General features: G+C 38.9%; 1 protein-coding gene across 5 annotated transcripts in view; it reads right to left on the reverse strand.

Annotated features, from left to right (window-relative positions):
- The window catches only part of ripor1 (RHO family interacting cell polarization regulator 1), a 49,568-nt gene that overhangs the window by 19,695 nt on the left and 4,407 nt on the right, over positions 1-25,466 (reverse strand). For 2 of the 5 annotated variants that reach the window (XM_026365539.1, XM_026365536.1), the window contains exons 1-6: positions 13,376-13,703; positions 6,404-6,527; positions 4,584-4,736; positions 3,659-3,737; positions 1,778-1,801; positions 488-541 (exon numbers count right to left, since the gene is read on the reverse strand). In XM_026365539.1, the coding sequence (XP_026221324.1) occupies positions 488-541; positions 1,778-1,801; positions 3,659-3,737; positions 4,584-4,736; positions 6,404-6,527; positions 13,376-13,394 (453 nt within the window). In that variant the 5' untranslated portion in view covers positions 13,395-13,703. Of the gene's footprint in view, positions 1-487; positions 542-1,777; positions 1,802-3,658; positions 3,738-4,583; positions 4,737-6,403; positions 6,528-9,899; positions 10,027-13,375; positions 13,704-25,466 lie in introns of those variants that run through there. The other 3 variants (XM_026365540.1, XM_026365538.1, XM_026365537.1) reach the window with 3 other exon arrangements.

Here is a 25,466-nt window from a genome sequence, read left to right on the forward strand (position 1 = left end):
GTCAAAATTCCTTGCTTTCAATTTGTCATTACAATGTCTAACCAATAACAATTCTTTCCGCTTTTCTCCAAGTCCTCTGTAATGAACCCTATGAGCCAATCAGCTCATTTCATTCTTTAAATATCACCTGTTTCTGTCATTCTGCTTTTCACACCTACGCTCACGCAACCCTTCTTCACCCCATCACTACCTTATCCTGAAGAGCACTCTAGGCACCCAGCTATTCCATCTTCCTCTCCTTCCATCAGGCCCCAGGGGTTTCTTTCTATTTTCTATCCTAGTCTTCTATTCTGATCTTACTGAAATATAGTAAGTATAGTAATATTATGTAAGGTCTTAAATCCTTCACTGTAAAGTACTTCAAGATTAATTTTGTTGTGATTCGCCTAAATCTAAATAAACTCAAATTGAATTGCATAACTCACTTTAAAAATTGAGAAATTTTAGGAATAACGCAGATGGTTTGGCAGGATCATGATGGTCTTACCTTGCTCAGGTGAAACTCCAGTCGTCTTATGTACCTCTCAGTCACCTTCACTTGCTGTCAGAGGGAAGCACAGACTAATTATTCCTACTTTAAGGCTCAAGCCAGCACAGCTATAGATCATTAAAACACTGACACTGATACTGAAGATGAGATTAGGAAGAAGAACAACAAAAGAAAAGAACTGTACATTTGTACAAGAACTCCAGAATTTAATTTAAGACAGTAAAAACTAACTATCTGATCTATCTGGATCCTAACTAATGCAATGGCTAATGTTCATTCTGAGACACATTAACACTGACCTTGACAAACATAAAGATGCCGACTTCCTTGCAATTCTGACATTTATATACACACTCCCCAAACCCACAAAGCTGCTGACAACCTGGACCTCATTCTCAGCCAAAACTCTACCTCTGACCACCACAGCTGTGGTGTGATTACCATTCTAATAATTTCTTCATTCACCTCACCTTCTCTCACTGATTCTTCCCATGCTTACACCCATGGCTCAATAATACAGCTACCAACAATGTTGTATCAGTGCATAGCTACTCACTCCACTCTGATCAAGAAAAATACATTCATAAAAGGGATCCTATTACCTGTCCTTTGTACCCCTTACTCTCCATTCTCTCTATATGTTATTCTATTAAATACATCATTCATAACAAAAACCTTCCCCCACAAATGTAAGCAGGTGTGCTTAAAAAGCCTCAATCCATCCATCCGTCTCCCTTCTTTCATTTTTGGTAAAGACCCTTGACCGTGCAGTCTTCAACTAAATATCTGATTTTCTGTTCTCCTTTGTTTTGAGCCTACTTTTCTTTTCCTTTGATGCAACATTACTAGTTCCCTGTCATCTGCTCAAATCTTCTATCAAATTGCTACTTATGATTTTAATGTAAAACATCTGTGGCCAAAATAGTGAAGCTGAAGTGACTAGGAAGATTTAGTGCTACAAAAAAGGAGGTGAGAAGAGTGGTGACAATAACATGACTATTGCTTTTTTTTACATTATTGATACTCAAAGCACTTTTAAACTGCTTCTCATTCACCTATCCTACCTATCAATCACACGAGCACTCACACTAACACCCCGAATCGAACCACCAATCCCATGATAGGTCGGTGACTGCTCTACCGCCACTGAAGACTGTAGAATTTTTACATTCCACATTCTACATATATATTCTATCGAGCTACAGGTAAGTACGGAGGAAGCCTTTAGCTTGCAATAAAAGCTGATATGATTACAAACTACAACATTTAAAATCCACAGTAGCTCACCTTGTCCAGTTCATACAGGAAACCCTGAAGAGGCAGAAATATCACATCATCAGTATCCCTGACATTATCATCAAGTGGCAGCAAAATATGTAAATAAGTCATGCCTCATGCCAAGTAAACACTTTTGGTTGTTTTCTACTACAGTTGTCAAAATCTAGTGTTGGATATGCCACATATCCAAACTATGTAACTACAGTGGCAAGAAAAACTTTGTAAACCTTTTGGAATTTCATTGTTTTCTGCATTAATTTGTCATTAAATGTGCTCTGATCTTCGTCTAAATCACAACAATAGAAAAACACAGCCTGTTTAAAAGAATACTATACAAACATTACATGTTTTCATGTTTTTATTGAGCATAGCATGTAAACATTTACAGTGCAGGGTGGAAAAAGACTTAATAATTGGTTGACCAAACGTTTCCTGTAGTTACAGATCAGACCTGCACAACGATCTGGAGTAATTTTGGACCACTCCTCTTCACAAAACTGTTTCAGTGTAGAAATATTCTTGGGATGTCTGGTGTGAATGGCTCTCTTAAGGTCATGCCACAGCATTTGAATCGGGTTGAGGTCAGGACTCTGACTGGGCCACTCCAGAAGGTGTATTTTGTTCTGTTGAAGCCATTCTTTTGTTGAATTACTTGTATGCTTTGGGTCATTGTCCTGTTGCATCACCCATCCTCTGTGGGGCTTCAGTTGGTGACAGATGGTCTTACGTTTTCCTGCAAAATGTCTTGATAAACTCTGGAATTAATTTTTCCATCAATAACAACAATCCGTCCAGGCCCTGAGGCAGCAAAGCAGCCCCAAAACATGATGCTCCCTCTGCCATGTTTTACAGTGGGGATGAGGTTTTGATGTTTGTGTGCTGTGCCTTTTTTTCTCCACACATAGTGTTGTGTGTTTTTTCCAAACAACCCAATTTGAACATTTTTCAAATGTTTCATCTGTCCACAGAATATTTTGCCAGTAGTGCTGTGGAACATCCAGGTGCTCTTTTGCAAACTTCAAACGTGCTGCAATATTTTTTTTGGACAGCAATGGCTTCCTCCGTGGTGTCCTCCCGTGTACTCTACTCTTGTTTGATGTTTTCCTCATTGTAGATGTCAACAAAAATGTTAGCATGTCCCAGAGATTTCTGTAAGTCTTTAGCTGACACTCTAGGATGCTTCTTTACATCATTCAGCATTCTGCAGTCATCTTTACAGGATGACCACGCCTAGGGAGAGTAGCAACAGTGCTGAACTTTCTCCTTTTGTAGACAGTCTGTCTTACCGTGGACACATTAACATCAAGGCTTTTGGAGATACTTTTGTAACCCTTTTCAGCTTCATGCAAGTCAACAATTCTTGATCGTAGGTCTTATCTGTGAGGCATGGTTCACATCAGGCAGTGCTTCTTGAAACTAGTAAACCCAAAACTGGTGTGTGTTTTTAAAGGGCAGGACAGCTTTCAGCAACACATCCAATATCATCACACTGACTGGACTCAAGGTTGGCTCACTTCTGGCTCCAATTAGCTCTTGGAGAAGTCATTGGGGGGGATTGGGGGAATCAACTGTGAATGTTGACATGTTATGTTCAATAAAAACATGAAAACATATAATGTTTGTGTAGTATTATCTTAAGCAGACTGTGTTTTTCTATTGTTGTGACTTGGATGAAGATCAGAGCACATTTTATGACAAATTAATGCAGAAAACCATGAAATTCCAAAAGGTTCACAAAGTTTTTCTTGCCACTGTAAATAGTACATTATGAAAACATCTAAGTCACACATAAAATAAAATAAAAAATAAACAAGTCTTGTACCCATGTCAGAGAGATCTGTGTTTCCCTTTTCACTTATTATGTTTAACTCATAACATTTTAGAACATACAAGTCTGGAGTTCCTCTTTGATTCTTTCATCTGTCTGCTTAGGCTGTCCAAGTCCATCTGATGAACCTGCAGGTAAGACCTGTGGAAACAGAAACACACACAAACACAAATAGAGAAATGGTCAAATCAGTTAAAGGTATGCCTTGTAGCATCTGATTATATTTTGGATGATCTGAATCATTTAACTGAGACAGATATTTAAAAAAAAACTGAAAGGAGGCAAATACTTACTTACTACCTAACTGGTATGCAAAAGCTTTTACACTTCTCATTCACCCATTCGCACACAGGCACACAGCGTTTGCAGACTTGCCATGCAGCTGAACTGATTTACCGGGGGTAACTCAGGGTTAAGTATCTTGACCAAGGACACTTCGAGAGGAGGAGCCAGGGATCAAATCACCGATCGCATGATTGGTAGACGACTCCTCTTGAACCACATCCTCCCCAGTTTTTTTGTGCTTGGTTTTCCGTGCTGAAGTTTATTTGACTTTTCCCTTTACTATCCCTATTGCTTGCCATTTATCACTTCTTATAAAAATATTACGTGTGTTAATATTCGCTCTTAGGAGTGAATATTAGCAATAATTTGCTGGATGAATAAAACAGAACTTTAGTAGTGTTAGTAAGCGGATTGTCTTACCACTGGAGAGGGTTAGGCTGGCTGAAAATGCCATATTTTCTGGGCAGGCATCTTCGCAAGAAATTGGATAAGACCATTCACCAGAATAATAATCTATTCTTTAAGTGTAAAGCAGTGGTCTATTGGTTATGAAGGGATCAACCGTTTTGTGTACAATAGTAGACAGAAAAGCTGAAACATCTGTATTGACCTGTACAGTTTTCAGTTTTCCAGGAAGTAGAATTTTATGGGACCTTTAGGGGCACGTTCATGAAACAGTTGTGATGAGTAGCCTGTACTTACTGAAGGCCTTTCTTTAGTGCCTCATAGACCTGATCCAGTCGCTCTGGTTGAGGAACTTTCGGTGTTGGGTTGGGTTTTGTGGACATGTTAAACATTTTTCTGGCTCTGCTTGGCTTTCTGCTGAGACCTGGAGTGTTGAACACTGAGAGGTTCCTGCAAGGTCAGCAACATGAGATCATCAGATCATCCTTAAGCATCCACACCTAACTTGATCAGATTAGCCTAAAAATTTAATTATCATATCATCATCACATCACATCAGGAGATACACACAGGAATTCCATCAGTTTATCTCATTATAACAAGATCCTTTATACACAACAACTAAATATTTTAGAATAGTATTATTTTCACTGGAATCTATGATATTTCATAGCTACACATCTTTCACATTCAGAAAATCAGTAATTAAGGAGAAACAGGACTAAATCTGTAGCCATTCAACAATTCAGGGAGGTTTCATTTAGATTTACCATCTAAACAATATTAACAACATGGTTACATATATAAAGGTCAAACTGTTATTTACTCCACACACACCTGAAACAAACAAGTTCAACCTCCACATCTACAGATCCAAGAATAAAAAAACACATAATTTCAGTTGTTGACTAGTGACAATTGTTTTTATTTTCAACTAATTAATGTTTTTCCAATGTTGTGATCATGAAGGAGGGGGTGGGCAGATTTCTAGTATTTGTATGTATAGTATGTAAAAGCTAACTGAAATGTGCAGAATTAAATGTAAATATGTTTATTTTACATGAGATTATGTGGTTGCCCTGAACTGACATGAATTTGACGTGTGTGATTTGCACCTCCTAAGGACACAAGAAAAAATAAAATAAAATGATTTAGTAATTATTTACTATTACTAAAATTAATAGTATTATTACTAATTTTTATTACTTCTGTAGTATTTCCTTTCACTGTTTGCAATACATAAATACAGAATTAGAACAACCTTGCCGCTTCATGTCACGTTCCTGGCTTAACTTGACAAATACTGTACACTCCTAACTTAATTGAGGTCTTCAGCAAAAAAGAAAGTGCAGCTGGTAAGAAGACCCCCTTCATTATGACTTCAATAGCTAAAGGAAGCCTGTGTACTGTGTTTTTGCTTTAACATGTCCAATGCTTTGATACAGATGGAGACTGTTTTTATGGGCTGACCGGTAGATGAATGACTTTGGCTGTTAAGAAAATGTCATTCTATTACAACTTTAAATGTTGCAGAGTGACAACTCTGTGACATAAGTCAATGTAATTTGTGGACTAGTGTAAGAACAAGGATTATTTCTGGAATGTTACTTTTTGCACTCCTGTTGTATCACTTGGCCTTATATTGTGTTCTTGAAATAATAGCTAACTGTTTCTTTACACTAATTTCTAGCTATACAACAGGGAAAATGGATCGTTTTTATTTAAAATTACATTTGATTTACCTGGCGCAGCTTTGCTATGAATTCTACTTTCACAGGTTAACATATCATACATAATTCTACAATTTGTTTATTATTGAGGTTATAATGGGTGGTGGAGCCTTACTGAAGTGCACTATATTTGGAGGTGGTTCTAATGTTTTAGACCCTTCAGCCAAGAAACTGAATAGAATAATATAATTTACAGCAGAATTGCTATGTTAGATGGGATTAAATTGTACAGGTGTGCAATAGTGAAATACTAATATAATGTTTCAATACTGCTTTTACCCAAGTGGAATGGTCTTTTAAATATTTACAATTTTGCAAATTGTTCTTATTTGCCTGTCCATGTTTTTAATGTTATGCTGAACTGTCTCACAGCATGGGCCTGTGTACCTGTAGGACTTGTCGTAGGTGTTGACTCCAGTGAAGCTCTGGCTTCTAGTAATGGATTTGGAGGTGAGGCGCCTGACTGGGCGAACGGACAGCGACATGGTGGAGAGAGTTCGGGATGGGCTCCCTGTACAGTGCAGAGAAAAATATGAATTAACGACACTAACATTAACTGTTGACACCACATTTGGACTGATTGGCCATGTTTTTCTGTCATACATGTCATGTATATGATAACAATAGATACAAACAACAGAGGTTTTTCCAAAGAAAAAAGAAATTTGCAATTTTTATTGCATTTTTTGTTTTTTTCAAAAAAGTACAAAGGGATGACATGCAACAACAGTAAAGGAAACAGAAGAGGAACATTGCAATTACATACAGTACAACGTACACCTTAAGCAGACCAATATGAGCTGCGGCAATTGAAACACTCCTGTGTCTTACTCTTGTATGGACTAGAAAAACCTATTGATGCAAAGGTGGAATGTTCTGTAAAGGTCAAGGTCATCTGGCCTGTACCTAACTGAATATGTATTAAGTACAGAAAGAATAACTAAAGGCAAAACACCCTAACAACAAGCAACAAATGAAGATGTGCATTAGAGGCCTGGCAGAGCGTGACCAGGTAAGGAACTTGGCTTTAACTGAAAGATTTTCATCCAAGTATGAAAAAAAATAAAAAATGGGGACATTAGGGGCAATGCGAGAGGTCATGGGCAAGAGGCATGTTACCACCTGAACAAGTTGTAATTCTATCACAGAGCCAGAGGACCTGATCATTTGATAGAAACTGTGTCAGTGTTCATGTGTGGACACTACTGTACATCTGTAGAAGTAACAGAAAAATACAAAGTAATCGTGTCACGAAAAGACACCTGATAAACCTTACTCAGTTTGCTATTTATACTGTATGATGTTCATTGAATATTTAGAATATTTTGATGAGATCTTTTCAGAAATATTGTGTAATGTATGTTATTTTTTAAAATTCAGCTGTTAAAAAAAGCTGTTGTTTCCAGAGTTACAATTCAACACTTCTTTTAAACTGTATAGTTGTAGTTAGTAAATATTAAATGCCTGATACTACAAAGGTACTACCAAATTAAAAAATCTTGAATTCTTTCAAACCAAAGCATTATTTATTTACCTTATTTATAGGAATGGAAATAAAAATAAATCTGGTATTTTTAGTAAACAGAGTAGCAAATATTTACATCAACAGTCTGGATCATGTCTGCCATTGAGGTAAAGGATTTTCTGTGCAATAAACTTTGGTCAACTGGTTCTAGACTGTTAGAGCAGAGTCATCCTGTGCTCATCCTGTCTAGTTCTCCTGTGGATATACTGACACCTTCCTGACGCCGCTTGTCCCAGTGTTGTCTTTAATGTCATTTGACTGGAGCATGACACCAACCTGTTAATAACAGTGTTTTATTATTTTTATTTATTGGTAAGCCTTTGCTCTGATACATTCTGTGTTTTCTATGCTTCCATAAACACCCACAAAATGCAGGCACAGGGTCCTACTGTATAGCAAGGAATTGTAAACTTAACATTCTCAAGCTCAATCTGCATCCTCTTATTTTAAGCTGCTTTTTAGTACAGTAACTGAATTAAAATGTTTGGTGCCAAGACCAAGGTGTGATGATGTTAAATCAAAGTTATTTCAGATACTGTATGTGTTATCTGGCAAAGAAATATGAAATAATTTCCTTCCACTGGAACTGACTTGTTTGTTTGTTTGTTTAAGATAGCTGGACTAGAATTAACAAATTGGCTGGAAAGTTAGTGTTAGCAAGCTAGTTAACAAGTGATCACTTATGTAGACACACACAAATCCACCACTTCTGCTGCATAACCAACAATATCAACAAAAATACAAAAGATATCCACAGATATCTAATGACAGCTTCCTTCCACTATAGCAACAATAGTAACAATATGTTTTAATGTCTCTCATATGTGATGGTCACTAGCATTGTCACTTGAATTCCTGCTAGACTTCAAAATTGACCACACATAGGACAGAAGGATGTGATGAATGAGTGCCATTCTAAAGAAATATGAGTGAATCATAGCTAGTCAAGATACATAATGATGACCTCCAAGGAGGACTCTTGAAATAAAACAGAAAAAGAGCATAGAATTTGCTTAAATGCAGATTGACAGCTCACAATGCTTCTGGGGAAAATTATTTTGAAAAGATGATGATGGTTTTGGTTATGTGGCTCCATTATTTGGAATTCTGGTGTGAAATATGTACAGTGCCATAAATCTCTGTCTTAGCTGTTTAATGGGTTCTCCAATAAGATAATGATCCAACACACAGCTAAAAGCACCATGGCTCAGAAGTAACCATGTGGTAAGCCCTTACACACAGATTCACCAACCTCCTGGAGGGTGTTCTGGAACTGGCCTGCTGTGGAAGGGAAAAGGGAAATATTTCTATCATCATCACCACACCACATCATACCCATGGTCTTCTGGCCTTAGCTCAGAGTGTGTTCTTTCACAAGAATTTATGGAATTGTTGATTTGGACACAAGTAGTATTTTTGCTTTGACTTTTCAGCCTTTTCATGCCTTTATTTACGGACAGTGAAATTACTGTGGCTTCAATCAGTGGTAAGTTGCTGTCAGTGTTTTCATTTAGGGGCCTGATTAGTGTCCTGTATGTTTCTGTTTCTCTAAACAGCTGAAAGTACTTTGCCAAACAACACCCTCCCACGGCACAGGAAATGTCACAATCCTACAGGAAGTCAGATGCAACTGCCTCGCCTGACAGGAAATTTAACAAAGGGAGATAGTCCTGAGGGCTGAAGTCCTCTGGCTGAAGAGAAAAGGTCAACTCTGGCTGAAGCAATAAAAAGAGTACTTTTGTAATTTCAGTGACAGAAAGTAATCTATGATACATGATACACAAAAATGAAAAAGTTTCGATTGTCTACAGTAATTTGTACTTTTAAATACTCATACAGACAGCAGAGCTGAAGGGGAGTGAGAGATAAGAGAAAAAAACATTTTACAGAGAGATTGAACCTGCCAAGAGGTACTGAGTGGACAAAACAAGTCCAACAGAAAAAGTGGAAAAGTTAGGTCCTTCACATCCAGCCACTTCCCCTTTTCATTTCCTGACTAATCTTAGGCTGTTGTCATAGCAGTTGAACATTTTACTATCTCTGTGAGAAAGCCTAGTTGATAGATGACCTAAAGTGCCCCCTAAACCCTAATAAGACTAGACACCAACTTTTTGGGGTTCCATGGTTCTGTCCGAATACTAGTTCAGACAGACCAGTGAAAGTCAGCACATTTCTCCCTATCACACCCGACTGTCCCGTCATCTTTGTGCTCTCCAGTCTTACAAACAGACTTTAACTAGTCACTCATCATCACATTAGGTTAATTTAAACTTAATCAAGCTTATCCAGATGTTTTTTCATTTAAACTCACCAAAATGAAAATGTCCATCGATAAGTGTTTTGTTTTGTGTTCCCTACCTCATCTAAAAAGTCATGCAGTCCTGCCCAATGGCAACAACAGATTCCAGGCACACCATCTCTTCAGCTATTGATGTTTTCATATAAACGCTGGGTCTGTGGCTCTGTGCCACACACTCAGGCTTCCATACACCTCTGTGGAAAGCACATGTGTGACACCAGAGCTATTGTTTGATGCTTTCTGGCCTCTCCCACCCGGCCATTCTGGAAAAATGCTGCCTAGGACCCAAACAGACACATACACACAAACACCACATGCAGGATGATCTAAGCATGGTGTGTTCATGTTAGTTGTTCAGCGAAAATATCTCAAGAAGCTACAACCGATCAATGCATTTCAGTAAAACATCTGAGGTTCGAAAGTACAGAATGTGCTTCCTAAAGGTACACCAGGTGTCTCTATGTTTTCCTACCAGATTCTTGTTGTTCAAATATTTAACACAACCACCAGAGGAATTTTAACACTGATACTAGTATATACATTTAAGCTAAAAAAATGATAACATGCTTTAAATACACACAAGATTTTATAGATATGTTCGTAGGCAGGATGTTGCTCACTTACACATTAAACTTTAGAATGCAGTAAAGAGAACGTTCAGTGGGAAATAAATGCACACTAGAAACATATAGTATATCAGTGAGGTGTCTGAAGCAACTTAACAACTGAGGATGACTGGTTAATATTATTGGTCAGTTTTTAAGCAACTTCTATAACAAAATGTCGGCATACGTTGCTATAAATGAAACCCTCATATAATGCATGTCCACTTAAGCTAAAACACATGAGCACAGGCAGAGTTGCTTAACATTGTTGGCAGCTGTGGTTCAGTCTAATGAGTGCAAGGTTTAGCAGAATATAATAATTAAGCTGTCAGTTTTACAGTTGAACTACTCCTGCCTCATCTATGAGATGCCAGACTTCAATTGCGAAGTAAAGCAACTTTTGCTCAAAACCATTACAATATAATGAATCAGTGCAATTATAGCAGCTCTCATCTCATGTTATGTCTTAAATGAAGAAGCCTAAAGTGATTTGTGTGTCACAGCAGATGAGCCTAAAATTTCCCCCTCTCAGTACACAAATGTGTACTTTATATATGAAAATGTCCCATTTCTTTTTCCTTTACAGGACCTGGCCCACTGTGGTGCAATCAGCAATGATGTTAACACTTTGTATTTCAAAGTTTGGGGCATCTACTTCTATTTTAATTTGTCATGTTCATAGTTGATACTTTTTCTTATCTATAGATATTTAACTTTTTTTCCCCCTGAAAAGCATACTGACCTACATACAGACCAGTACACTTGCAGAGCAGATGTAAATACACTAAGCACACTATAACTCAGCCTATAACCTACAAAGATTCCATGTTTTACCTGTATGAAGAAAGAGCCTATATTAGACACTTGCCAAGTATGTTAGAAGTGCACTCTGTCCTTTATTAATATTTTCTGGTTTTGTAGAAACCAGTCCCTGAGTGGTCCATTTAAAGTTTGCCCTCAAAATTACGTATGTTCATTGTCTCAGGGAGTCAATCCCTCCCCAGGCTCAGTCCAAACACTTTGGACAGGGGCACATTGTCAGACAGACGCGGATTTCCAAGCTTTATTGAGGCAAGGCTGTACGTGACTGAGAAAATTCCAATATATTTGGCAAGTCTAAGCAAAACATAAACTTTTCATTATCGTTTTCTCTCAACTCAGCACTCTTCACACAGCAAAGCTTACACAAGATAAAATTAATTAACTGAAACAGGCTAATAAAAATAAATAAATAAAAGACCACAACAACCAGCAATTGACCAGCAGAGACCAGTGTATTCTGGTAACGTAGGGACAAAGGAATCAGCAGTCAGGCTTTTGAAGGCTATCACCAGCAGCAGGCTGTTTCGGAAGTCCCCACCTGCTGATTCAAATTTAGTTTAATTGAATTTTAATTGTAAATCTGATCCTGAAGAGTTCTATGTTCTATGTTTAGAGACTCTAAGATGTAGATCGCTGTCACAGCTGTTAGATATAAACATTACAAATGCAGAAAGTAAATTGGACCAAATGGACCAAAAATGTATTTTGTTTTTATTGATTAAAACTACACTAAACTGTAGATACAATTTAGTTTTATAACTCCAGGCATTTGCCCTTCATCACATTACAGTCTTTAGGAGAAGGAAGCCCAGGAGGGAGTAACATCCTGCAGGGAGGGCAGGGTCAGGAAAAGACTAGTGCAGTTTATGGTTACACTGACTCACAGGAATACCCCTACAGTCACTCTTTCTCACTTCCAGGAATAGGATACTAGTGTCTGGAAAAAAATAATATGTAAAGAAACATACTTGTAAAAACAAGAGATTGTGGCTTTTCAAGTTACATGCAATGCCATTTCCTCATGACCAGCAGCTCATATATGCAAAACTTCTCAAATTCTGCTGTAACATTTACCAAACAGATAACACACTACATGGGTACTGATTGCAATTTTCTAGGCCAATTATGAGTTCAGATTTTTAAAATAGTCTCAAAACTCCAAGCAAAGTTGAAGTGCAGTATTTGTACTTTTCCAGGTGTAAACAGGTGCAATCCGTGATAGAAAGAAGAATATAAGAAGGTACCAAAAGTTTTTGTAGTCATACCCCCAAGGTTTATAGATGTTACAAATTACGAGCTTTGTGCCTTCTTCACTCACAGTAAATAGCTGACATGTTGACGACAAGTTGTGTGTGTATCTGTGAAGTTACTGTCTATGCAACTGTAAGCAGGCAGAGTTTGGACAGAGCTGCTTTTTAAAAAAAAAAAGCAAGGACTGTCATCCTATGTCCCGCTCACACCGCAAGCCAGAATGGCTTTGGGCTGGGGAGCGGGATGCTTGTAAATGAGATCAGAACAGAACTGGTTATCCTAGACCAATTACCCCTCGGTCACGGCTGATCAAACTTAAAACGGACCCATTCCAATCTCTAGCCAATGATTGCTGCATCCCTATAGCATGCAGAGGCAGTCTGAAAAAAGGAAACAATCACGGCAACCAAAACCTATTTCCGTGTTCTGTCCTGCATATGTGGGCAGGTCGCTACTGTTGCAAGACAGACATGAATAAATATGAAACTATTTTTTCTGAAATCTGGATATTCTAATCTACAACAGTATCAAACTCCAACTCTGGCAATAAATGATACATGTATTGTAGTGGAACTGGCACAGTTACATTGCATTTGAGGCAGGCTGAGGCATATCTAGTGACAAAAACACCTCTTTTGAAACAATTAACTAATTGAACTATTGCTAAAAATTCTGAAAATATCCATATATATTTGAAACTGTTTTATTGTTACAAACCAGCAACACACACTTATTCTGACAATCCTGGACATCGGAGGCACTAATCTTACCACTACATTATCAAGGCTCTCATGATTAGCTCAGTGAGTTAGCTTTAGTGAGTTAGCCTCACTAAACTGCACTACCCTGGTTCATACCTCCATATCCACTGTACATGGTAGCTGTGGTTGTTGTCTTCCTGGTGATGGATCCCCCAAATTCCAAAAACAAGTGCTTTCTTCTTACTCCAAGTGGACTGACTCTTACTTTAGTTTCTGATCTCACACTTCACTTTCTCTTTTACGGTCTTGCTCTTTGTTGGCCTGTGGGAAAAAACTAAGTTTATTCCTATCTCCTGTCCTTTCTCTCTATCCTGGTCGTTTTCCTCTTTTCTCTTCCCTCCCTGATCCGCGTTCTCCCTGTATCTCTCTGTCTCTCCACCACACTGATAAGAAGTATAGTGGGAGAAGGAAATGTGTGTGTGTGTGTGCGTGTGTGTGTGTGTTTGTGTGTGTGGAGGGAGGCGGGGGGTTAGGGCGGGCCTGGCGTCTCTTTTTCCTTCCAACATTGCAAATTTTTTATGCCCTTTCTCTTTCCTGTTAAACATACTTATTCTTCAAAATCAATATTCCTTTCTCCTAAAGGCATTATTGAAGGTTTTTAAACATCAGTGCCACAAGACAGCAAAATTCATGCATACACTACATAAATACATGTCTACAAACATCTCTGAATTGCTCTGAGCATGTAATGACACATTCTGTAAGAGAAAAAACCCTGGCAATTAAAGGCCCTATTTGTGTGTTTACTGTGATAAGACACAGTGGAAACTGGCAACTATTTATCTTTTTAACTCTTACTAATAATCAGTAGAATAAGCTCTGAACAGACTCAGTATTATAGCATTATTTGATATTATTGCCACCTTATAGTGGTGGAGGGCTTTGTGTGCCGAATGACCCTAAAAGCTATGTTGTCGGGGGCTTAAAGCCCTTGGTAGGGTCTTCCAAGGCAAACAGGTCCTAGACAATTGGTCAGACGAAGCCCACGGTGAGAGGCGGCGGGCTGCAGTGGGTTTGCTTATAGCCCACCAGCTTATAGCCCACCAGCTCAGCCACCATTTGTTGGAATTTTTTCCCGGAGGACAAAAGAGTCACTTTCCTGCACCTTCGGGTAAGAGATCTTACTGATGTTTGTGCCTATGGCCTAAATAACAGTGCAGAGTACCCAGCTTTCTTTGGGGTCCCGGGAAGGGGTAGTGGAAGGTGCATGGACTGGGGACTGTGCATTGTCCACATGCAGATTTCCGAACGCATGTGAGACGAGTTGTCAACTAATCTGCATCCAGTGCCAGGTGAAAAAGCTAGACAGACTTGGCAGAGCCAATAGTATTGTTAGTGTCGTGAATTTTTCCCTGCAATTCAGACACACATTCCAACTCCAGAGACTGCAAGAGCATGGCCTCATTTGGAGCATCTTGCAGAACAGAGCTCTCCACAAAAGAACACATGAAATCGGTCTGCTGATCGGGTATAGCTGTCCACAAGCACTAATGCCTAGAGAATTGGATGTGGAGAAGAAAACCAACCTTTTGCACAGAAAACTGACCTAGGTTGGAGCAAAGTGAGCTATGGTGATCCATGCGAACACTATGGTGATGAAATTGGAGTAAGTCATCGCATCATTGGCAAGTGACTCCTGAACCCAAGGCAACAAGCAAGCTCAAAGGTAAAGTTCACTATGTATGCAGTAATCAATTCAAAATAATGACTACGTCAAAAGATGGAATTAAGGTGCTGGGGTCCGCTTTCCGCCAATTTTAGGCTAAAACATTTAGCCACAGAAGGACAGGATCAGTTTGAACAAAGCACTGTTAAAATCATCCAAAGACGAAGTTTTTATGTTGATGATAGACTAGGAAGTGTACCATCTGATGCTGTCACCGTTTCGGCCTGGCATCGGGCCAAGCTGAGGACTTTTCCTTTATTTCCCTCACTTCACTCTCCCTCTGGACTCCGCCCACCAGCCCATTCTCTCCCTCTGTTCACAGGAATCAGCTGAACATTGGACTCACCTGTGCCCACTTTCCCCTACAAAACTCTCCTCAGCCCTTTTCCCCTCTGTCAGTTCGTTGTCGCTCCCCAACCAGTCTCCAGTCTGTGTTTCCAGTGCCTGCTAAACCTGCCTGTTCCTGCTCATCCCCCTCATCCCCCTCAGCCCTGTCTGCTTCCCCCCTTGGATTCCCTGGACTTTGTTCCCCCTCTGAATTCTGGACATTATTACCTGTGTTCCACGTGAGTGTTTTCCTGCCCTTGAGCAGTGGTTTTGTTTTGTATTTTGATATCCTGATTTGTTACTTTGTTTTCAGCCATTCCGTTAGTTTTACGTTGTCACTTTGTATCCCTGTTTTCCTGCCTGTTTTGTAGTATCGGTTGACACCCCCCTTAGTTTCCCTGGTTTTTGTAGTGTGACTTAATAAATCCCATTTCAGTTCAGACCTGCCTCGTCCCCCTCCTCAAACTGTGACAGATTCTGAAGCAATCCAGCTCTGCAAGAATGATCGATCAAACGATCAAGCCCACTGCAGATCCCAAGCAATGGCACTGTATACATTCCAAAGATAATCCTGCGGATTATTAGGGGGTCGAAGCGCAGATGAGATTGTTGCTTCAAATCGGTTCACCAAACTTTCTATAAGAAAGGAAGCTACCCATAGGCAATGCTAAGGTGGGAGACGTCTGTGACAACACATGCTCAACACAAGAGGAAGGGACCGCCTGAGGAAGTTCTCTGACAGGAACAGAGCTGTCAAGGGTATTGCTTGTCTCAAGCGACATGCTAAACAAATCAAAGGTCTCAAACCTAAACTGAATGAAACAAGTGTTAAGGAAAGACAGGAAGCAGAACTTTTCATAATTTGATTGGTCCAAAAGGAAACATTTAATAGTGAGATCAAAGATATAGAGCAATGCAGGGAAGTAAAAGCTAAAGACAAGGCAAACAAGCTGCACAAGCTGAGTTGCATTTGTAGATGAGTGTGGTGTTCTGAGAGTAGAGGAGTGCCCTTAGGTAAGATGCTGAACCCCAAGTTGGAAGCAATAGGGGAGTGAACATGTTTTGTCCCCAGTGATCTGACTCACCGGGGGCAAAACATGTTCACTCCCTGATGCTCCCAACCACATGTTGCATATCTACAGGTGCACAAAGTGCAGGAAGAAAGCACACAAGATCCAAAGATGGCAGATTTGCGAGAAGAAAGAATGTAAATGACACCTCCATTCACATATCATTGCATAGATTGCTTAGGGCCCTTCTATGTGAAGGAGGAGAGAAAATAACTGAAAAAGTATGGTCTTTTTTTCACCCGTATGTGTTTTAGAGCCATACATAGACAGTTAAGATGTGATCAAGGTACCAATTTTGTGAGTACAAAGAGAGAGTTTATCACGAACAGGTGAAAGAATTTGGCTGTGAGTTCATCATGAGCCATATGGGAGGGATATGGGAGAGACAAATAAGGACAGTCAGAAGTGTTTCTAACAGCAATCCTTGATCAGTCTGTGAAAAGACTTGACAGTGCTTCACTCAGAACCTTTCTGTATGAAGTGATGGTTATTATAAATAGCAGACCTCTAACAATAGAGCACTTAAATGATCCAACAAGTCTTGAACCGCTCACACCAAATCACATTCTCCTGATGAAGTGTAAAATAATATTGCATCTTCTTGGTCAGTTTGTGAGTCAGGATCTATACCTACATAAGAGATGGCATCAGGTGCAGTTTTTGGTAAACGATGTAGGGAAGGGAGTATCTCCTTAATCTTCAGCAAAGACAAATATGGCAAAAGGATAAGAGAAACACAAAGGGTCAATGACATTGTCATGACTGGCAAGATTCACTGAGGTGTATCTCAGTCCTGTGGAAGGGTCAGGTAGGTTAAGCTGTTAATTAGTGACTTAACCTTAGACAAGTTGTGATTTGGCGGGAGTTTAACCGCCATAAATGTCATTTATGTCATTCCTTAATATTTTTGGTTATTTATGTTATTTTTTTTTATTATTTATTTTTACAAGCATAGATATTTTGGTATTAATTAGGTTAACTAAGTTTTGTTCAGTGTTGTGCACAAACACTCTTAAAAAACATTGCAAGGTTTGCAATGAACATATGCACCGAAAGGGTTTAGGTAAAGCAAAAGAATGCCTAAAGAGTTTTTCAAGTCTAACAGGTTTAAAGTTGATATAACTTGGTTTTGGTGGAGTTTTTGTTTCCTCAAATGAACATTCCCTCTTGGTTATGTGCAGCCAGCCAGGTATATAATTATTATATTCATGTTATGTCATGCATATGTATATTTTATTTTGCAGGGCAGGAGGTCCTTGAGGACTGGCTTTGAAAACCCTGGTCTGTGTTATTAGGTTGAGCCACAAAATGGTAACACTGTAAAGTGCAACTACTGGTGATGTTAATAAAACCACAATATCTGTAAAATGTCAGATGTGAGTTTCACATGTAACTCATATGTGTAATGGGTTAGGGTTTTAATTATCATAAGGATGTGAAAAATAGTTGTGAGATGGTAAGGCAAACTACACTGTGTTCAGCTCTTAGCTGTAAATGCCCAGAGTCAGCAAACAGTCCAGGTCAGAGGGATTGCTGCCTCTTGTAACATAGGGTGAATTAGGTAAGTGTGATGGTATATGAAATACAGCCGGGTAAATTATGTGAAAATGAAAAAAAATAAATAAATAAATCTGATGTTATATTCTACAGACACCTTTGCACAATTTTGTTAAAAAATCTAAGCTGGGAGCAGTATGTCAGGATCCCTGCCTGTTATTGTTTTACTATTTTCCTGTTCTCACTCTCTCTCTTTTTCTCCCTTCTGTTGTTGACCCCGTCTGTCTCTCATTTCCTGTTGCTGTTGTTGTTCTTCTCATGTTTTCTGCTCCTGTCTTTGTCTCCCTGTCCCTGTCCCTCTCTACCTCTGTTGCTTTTCTGTCACTCTTCTTCTTCTCTGGGGTTTTAAGGCAATTGCTGCCATCTGTAGGTATCAATTCTTATTGTGCTGCTTTATTCAAATGCTCTTTATACAGTGCTTATAAAAAGTATTTACCCCCTTGGATGTTTCATCCTTTTATTGACATTATAAATAATAATAATAATAATATGCTTTGTAAAGTCTGGGCTATGGCCTTGATAATGCAGTGGGCCATTTTTTGTGCCATTTATTAGTAACTCATACAAAGTACTGCAAATGTGATTTGATTTTTAAGAGTGCAAATTTCTAATAATTCTTTGCAGACAACAACGGCTATCGGCTAGCATTACTAACTAAATGGCAGAAGTTGATTGGTATGATGGTAACTATTAGCGGGACATGCCAACATTGTCAGAGTTAGAAATAATGATTTTGGTGAAAATAATGACTGTGTTGACTTTTGCAGCAATTACTGCAATTAATTGACTAGCAGACCAGACATTTTTTCAATTTTGATAGCTTTCCTTTCTCAAGGTCCTTTCCACTCTGTACAAATCTCCAATTTTACCACCTCCAAATCACCCAGACCATTATGCTGCCTCCACTACGCTTGACAAAAGATATTAAGTACTGTTCAACATCTTTTCAGTTTTTCTGCGTCTCAAAAATGTTCTTCTGGAACATTTGTGAGACTGGATCAAACAGTCAAACAGATCCAGTTTTATTTTTATTGGCCAGTATGAGATACAACTTTTTCTTGGCAATTCTGCCATAAAGTTCAACATTCTGAACTCTCCTCTTCACCGTTGATGTTGACCTGGTGTTTGACATGTACTTTTTAGTGCAGCTGCCAGTTGAGGACCTGTGAGGCATCTTTGTCTTAAACTACAAACTCTCAGACATTTGTCTTCTTGTACAGTTGTGCATCGGGGCCTCCTACTCCTTTTTTTTTTTGTTGTCCCTGTTAGAGCCGGTTTGTGGTGCTCTCTGAAGGGAGTAGTTAAAAGCATGATAAGAAATCTTGCTCGTAATTTTTTTTTAGCATTGAGAAACCTTCTTTTCTAAGGACAACAATAGGCTAAAGGGTCTCTAATGAAAGTTCTTTCTTTCTGGCCATTTTGAACCTGTAAACAAACAACTGCTGATGTTCGGATACTAAACTAACCTAAGGAATGCCATGCTCCCTTGTTTGCTCCATTAGTACAACCGTTTTCAGCTGTGCAACACAATTGCAAAAACATTTTCTCATAATCAATTATCAATTATAAAATGATTAACTTAAATTAACAGCTATTTTATTTATTTGTGAAATTGATAAAAATGTTTGTGAATTGTATGAAAATGTCTTTTTTTTGGGGGGTTTTTTTTTGGAAGTGATCCCAAACATTGGCCACAATCAACAGGTGTCAGGGGATGGGGCAAAAGGGTCAAATTATTCTTTATAATGTAAAGGCAAGTAGGGCTGTTGCATAAAGAGGCATTATAACATGTATTTGTGTTTTTTTTTTTTTTTTTTTTTTTTTTTTTTGACTTGAAAATTGTGTCTTGGGTGATATGTGGTTATCACAAATATCATCTTTCCTCCCCTTAGATAATCTGACTTATGATCTAAACCATAAATGAGGTCCACATTTTGGACAGAGAAGACAAGTGGTTTGAGAGGTGTGAGGGAAGCCTTGCATGTGCAAATCAACACCCCTACACATAACAGAGGTGGAGGCCCCTGACACAACCTGTCTTCTATTTATAATGTTGCCCTTTTATTCATAGTAATTCACTGGGTTAGACACACCTAATAACCAACTTTAGGTGTTAGGAGGGGTTGGCAGAGATGTGACTATTACATCTTTCACATCCTCCCCTTCCAGTGTTTCACCTAAGTAGCCTATTCAGGGAGTGGTGGAGTGAAATCAAACGTGAAGCAAAAATTGGTGATCTTTAACCAACTGGCTTCAGACTGAAGAAGCTACTTGGATGAGTAGTGAAATGTTTCGACATAACAAGAAAGAAGTCTGGTCGCCATTACTCAAGTCCCAAATAAGGCAGGGTAAGCATAAGGAGGTTGTGCCTAAGGAACCCTACTGGAGGTAGGCCACAGCCAGGATTTGAACCCCAGTCTTTCCTACACTATCTACCATCATCTGTAAACATCTACATAGTATTAGATCGTAGGTTTTAATGTTGTGATAATGTATAGTGTATGTCTTACTATTCTACGTGGAATACTAGTGATTTTTTGGGGGTAACAAGTTATTCATTATTCTGATTATTACCTAATTATTTATGGAACTAGCTATAGAGTAATGTTACTTGGGTTAGGGTTAGATAATGATAATACTAATGATGATCTATTGATAATGGGGTAACTGTGGCTCAAGTTGTCTGCCAATCACAGGATTGGTGGTTCGATTCCTGGTTGCCATGTCACATGCCAAAGTGTCCTTGGGCAAGATACTGAACACCAAGTTGCCCCTGGTGAGTCAGGTCAGCTATATAGCATCAGTGTGTGCTTGTGTGTGTGAATGGGTGAAAAGTGCTATATAAGTGCAGAACATTTACCATAATGACATACTGCTGTACTAGCCAAGATCATTGCTAACTTGTGCTACCTATATCATTCACTCATACTAGCCTGTAATGGAAATAATTTGCACTAGCTTAAAATCCTGTTAATTATGTGGTAATGCAGTTGGCCATTTTGTCCCCAAAAGTAGTTTTGCATGGTGCTTTGTAAAGTTCATATCGACTATCAGATATATACATGTAAATGATATATAATATATGATTCTAGTGTAACATAAAATGTGGGCTAAGTTACAGTTGAAGTATGTATGTTATTATGATTACTATTGCCCTATCGGAGCAGTAGACTGCCAGTGTCCAATATTCCATACAGACTTTAACATTTATACCAACAACATAAAATCTGACAAACATGTCATGTGCCACTTAGCACATTGCTTGCTAGAGGAGAGGAAAACTGAGAGGTTAGAGTGCTCTCCTCTGCCTGTGAACATACCAACTGGAACTGGGATGCCCTGAACAATGTGCCTAAAAAAACTGTTGCTTACCTATTTCAACAAATGGGTAAGCCATATGTACACTATTTTCTTTATGATAATGAAATACTTTATTGATCCCCTTGGGGAAATTGTGGTTGTACAGCTGCCAGATAGTACCTATTAGCACTAGTACAGGGTTTCAGTGTGTAGTTCAAGGACACCTCAACAAGTAGGAGGAAGCAGGAATCAAACCACTAACTCTCACTCGAGTTTGTAGATGACTGTTCTACCACCTGAGCTACTGCTGCTTTTGACTGAAAATTTATAATGCTAAAGTCAGCCCAGCATCAGTCGGTAGAGTGCTGAATAGTGATAGAAATGTACAAGCCAGACTTGCTGTTGCTTTGTCCATCCTTGTCCTATAAATGTATGTTCTGTTATATGTTGGCTACTTTACATAAACCGTCAGTAATTAGTAAGCCACAATGCACGTGCACATATGAGAACTAAAAATACACTAGTCTAAAAAACTAAAAGAACGCTTTTTAATATAATAGCTTTTTAGTATAGCATCAACTCAATACAACTTGATCTGGACAGTTAAGATAGGATGATGGAGTGGTTAATCAGTTTCAGCTGCTTTGGTGTTAGGAAATTAATTACAAGTGCACTCAAAGGCCAATGAGGCGACCCCCAAAACAAGAAAGGTTTTACAGGTGGAGGCCAGGCCATTGACATTATGTCCTGTTTTTTTCCCCTCCTCATCTTTTCTGACTGTTTTCTGCTAGTTTTGCATTTGGCTAGGGTCAGTTTCACTACTGGTGGCATGAGGCAATACCTGAACTACCTGTGCAACCTCTGTAGGATGGCACATCAATATGTACCATTGCCAATAGGTTTGGTTTGTCTCCCAGCACAGCCTCAAGAGCTTGGTGGAGATTACAGAAGAAAGACAGTTATTCTAGGAGAGCAGGGCCACAGAAGGTCCTTAATCATCTTCTCCTTTGTGCAAGGAGGAACAGGATGAGTACTGACAGATCTCTACAAGTTGACCTCCAGCAGGCAAAATTCTGAAGTACTGGTGTGAACGATTGCCCAACAATCAGTAACAGACTTCATGAGGGTGGCATGAGAGCCTCAAGTTCACTAGTAGGCCCTGTGTTCTGAGGCATTTGCAATAGAACGCCAGCAAGTTCACAGCCTCTTTCAGTCTGTTGCCCAACATCATTACATAGCCATCAAGAGCATATGTAATCATGCACTTGATTTACACAGAACTATTTTTGCCCTCCAAAATACGGCACCCTGAGTGACACTGGGTATTGGAATGAAATCTTTAGACCAACTGTGGCTGGTGTAGTGGGTCCTGGGTTCCTCCTAGTATAGGAAGATGCCCTGCCTCATGTGGCCAGAGTATCCAGGCAGTTCCTGGAGGATGAAGCAATTGATATCATTGATTGGCACCCACGCTCACCTGGGTGATCCTATAGAACACCTCTGGGACATTACGTTTCTGTCTATGCTACACAGCCAGGTTGCACCTCAGACTGTCCGGAAGCACAGTGATGCCCTGGTTCAGATCTGGAAGGAGATGCCCTAGTGTTGTCAAGCATTTATACAAGCACGTAGGGGCTACTGACAAAGGTCCGCAACCCACCACACCATTTTTTCACTTAGATTTTCGGGGTGTGTTTGAATTCAGCCCTCTGTAGATTGATAATTGTCATTCCAAATGATGTGGTATCCTTTCATTACTAACACATTATCCAGTCCATATCACTTGAAACTGAAAAGTGAAAGGGTCTGAACAATTTCTAAATGCACTGTATAAAAAAAACAATATGTTTGTTGTATGCCAGAATGAAACAACCAAATTCCTTGTTTCTCTAAGTCCCTATAACAAAATGTATATAGGACTTAAAGAGCTCTTGCCATAATGGTTCTCCTTTTACAGACAGAAGGCCATCTTTAAATCGCTAAATTGAACTGAACATTGTAGATAAAATGCAGAGCCTTTAATGGTTAATTGAAGAACATGAAGAGCTCACTTAAGTCCTTAAATGTATGTATAATACTTGTCCCCAGTCTGCTTATATAATTTCAAATGGTACAAATAATTTTACAAACGTTTACATATCCTAAATATGAAGTGATTTTCTTTATGTGGGTGTAATTTGTAATGTAATGGTGATGGCATCATCTTTCTATACCATTCAGAAAGTGGTGTCCCCAATCGTCAGTAATTCTTTCTATTATCACCAATCTATGGCTAAGCAAGTGCGTGTGTGTGTGTGTGTGTGTGTGTGTGTGTGTGTGTGTGTGTGTGGACCCCTGTGAAGTGGGGACTTTCTGGTTAATCTCCAGCTGGCTCATAAGCAGCTTAACTGTCACTGGAGTGCAAGCTAATTACTAGTTTCTAGCCTGTCTAATATGGTTCAGAGTCATACATAATTCTACTGAAAATAACATGTACGAATAATACAAATGTTAGGTTTGAAGTCCACTCTGTCTAAGTTGACATTGTATCAAAAGTAACAGTTTTACTTCTCACCTAATATGAGGCATCTTAAAGATTGAATGTTTCTAGGATGTATTCAATATTGTGTTTTTAATATATATATATATATATATATATATATATATATATATATATATATATATATATATAATACATAAACATCTGCTGAATGATTAGTGTGTGTAACTATGTCTGCGACTGTATCCCTTTGGGGCAGCGAGCTGGCTGGGTGCTCAAGGAAACTGTGTCATTAGGTTAACCCTTCATGCAAAACCCTTGAAGGTTAAGCTGCTGCATGGGCAGGAAAAAAGACACAGAGCAGATGCTAGGCTGATGGTTTAATCTTTGTGACTCATTGTTAGTGGTTACATCAGCTTTGGTTGGGTTGGTTTGGTTTGGTTTTGGTCACTGTGCTATTACACAGTGCCATGGTAGCAGCTCTGCAAAGCTGTACATAGGCACTATGATAATTTGAGCTACATCTTAAGTCATCAAGATTCTCTACATAGTGCAATTGTTCCAGGAAAGGTTTTGTCCCGAAACCTTTCATTTGTCAACCCCTTGGTTGTTCACCTGTGTTTTGATTTAAAATCACTACTCTTGAAGATTCTTCTTCACATTCTTTAAAGTAATACTACCAATATCACATGGCATTAGCACCATTTCAGTATCAAGCGTGTGCACTTTATTTCTCAACCATGTAAAGGCCACAGGCACATAGTTAGATCACACAGTCTTTCTCATTATTTTACATCAGACTTCTGTGCTGGTGCAGCATTGGTGCTACCTCAAAGAACCACATAGTAAAAGGCCCTAGAGTTGGTCATGTCTCTGCTTCACCATGACCACCTTAACATACACTGCCTGTCTGAGTCACACGCTCTAATATTTTGTTGGACCGCTTATAGCTTTGATTACAGTACACATTCACTTTGGAATCGTTTCAATAAGCTTCTGAAATGTCACATTTATTCCTGTCCAGAGTTGTATTCATTTTTTGTTAAGATCTTGTATTGATAATGGGCAAGTTGGACTGCTGCTCAAAGTCTTCTCAAGTACATCTCAAAGATTCTCAATGGGTTTACCACTCTTTCACAATCCATCATGGAATATGCCCATGTCATCAGGGAAGAAAACAAATCCATTGATGGAATAACCTGGTCATTCAGTATATTCAAGTAGTCAGCTGACCTCATTCTTTAGGGCACATAGCACTGATGATGCATAGAAAACCCTTCTGAAACAGAAGACCAACCATGTCGGAGGACTACAGGATGTGTCTTCCAACATGGTTGTTTAAGAAATGAGGAGCTACTCACTGCATCGGTTAGGGTTAAATAACTTGTTGCCAGCTGAAAAATAATTATCTGTACAGTTATTATCCAATGGGAGACTCTTACCTATTTGCTTATTTACCTCTACATGTCAGGCAGTGTATCTGGTGATTAAACCAGACAGAATACATTATATTGCATAGTGTACTATTCACCTCACCACCTCAAAGGCATTTACTGAAGGAGAAAAGAAACCATTTGATAAATTGCTATTAAAAACACTTTAATTATAATTGTAATTCACGATACACACATAAAGAAATAAAGGGTGTACTTGTTGCATATACCATATACTCTTTCTCTATCTGTTATGAGAGCTTTGGTCTTACCTACAAATGCCTAGTAGGTAATCCTCTTGTAATCTCTCTAACCTGAACCATCTGCATGTACAGACAACACAAGGTGAGGAGGT

Source organism: Anabas testudineus, chromosome 6 (assembly GCF_900324465.2).
Source record: "Anabas testudineus chromosome 6, fAnaTes1.2, whole genome shotgun sequence".
NCBI classification, from domain to species: domain Eukaryota; kingdom Metazoa; phylum Chordata; class Actinopteri; order Anabantiformes; family Anabantidae; genus Anabas; species Anabas testudineus.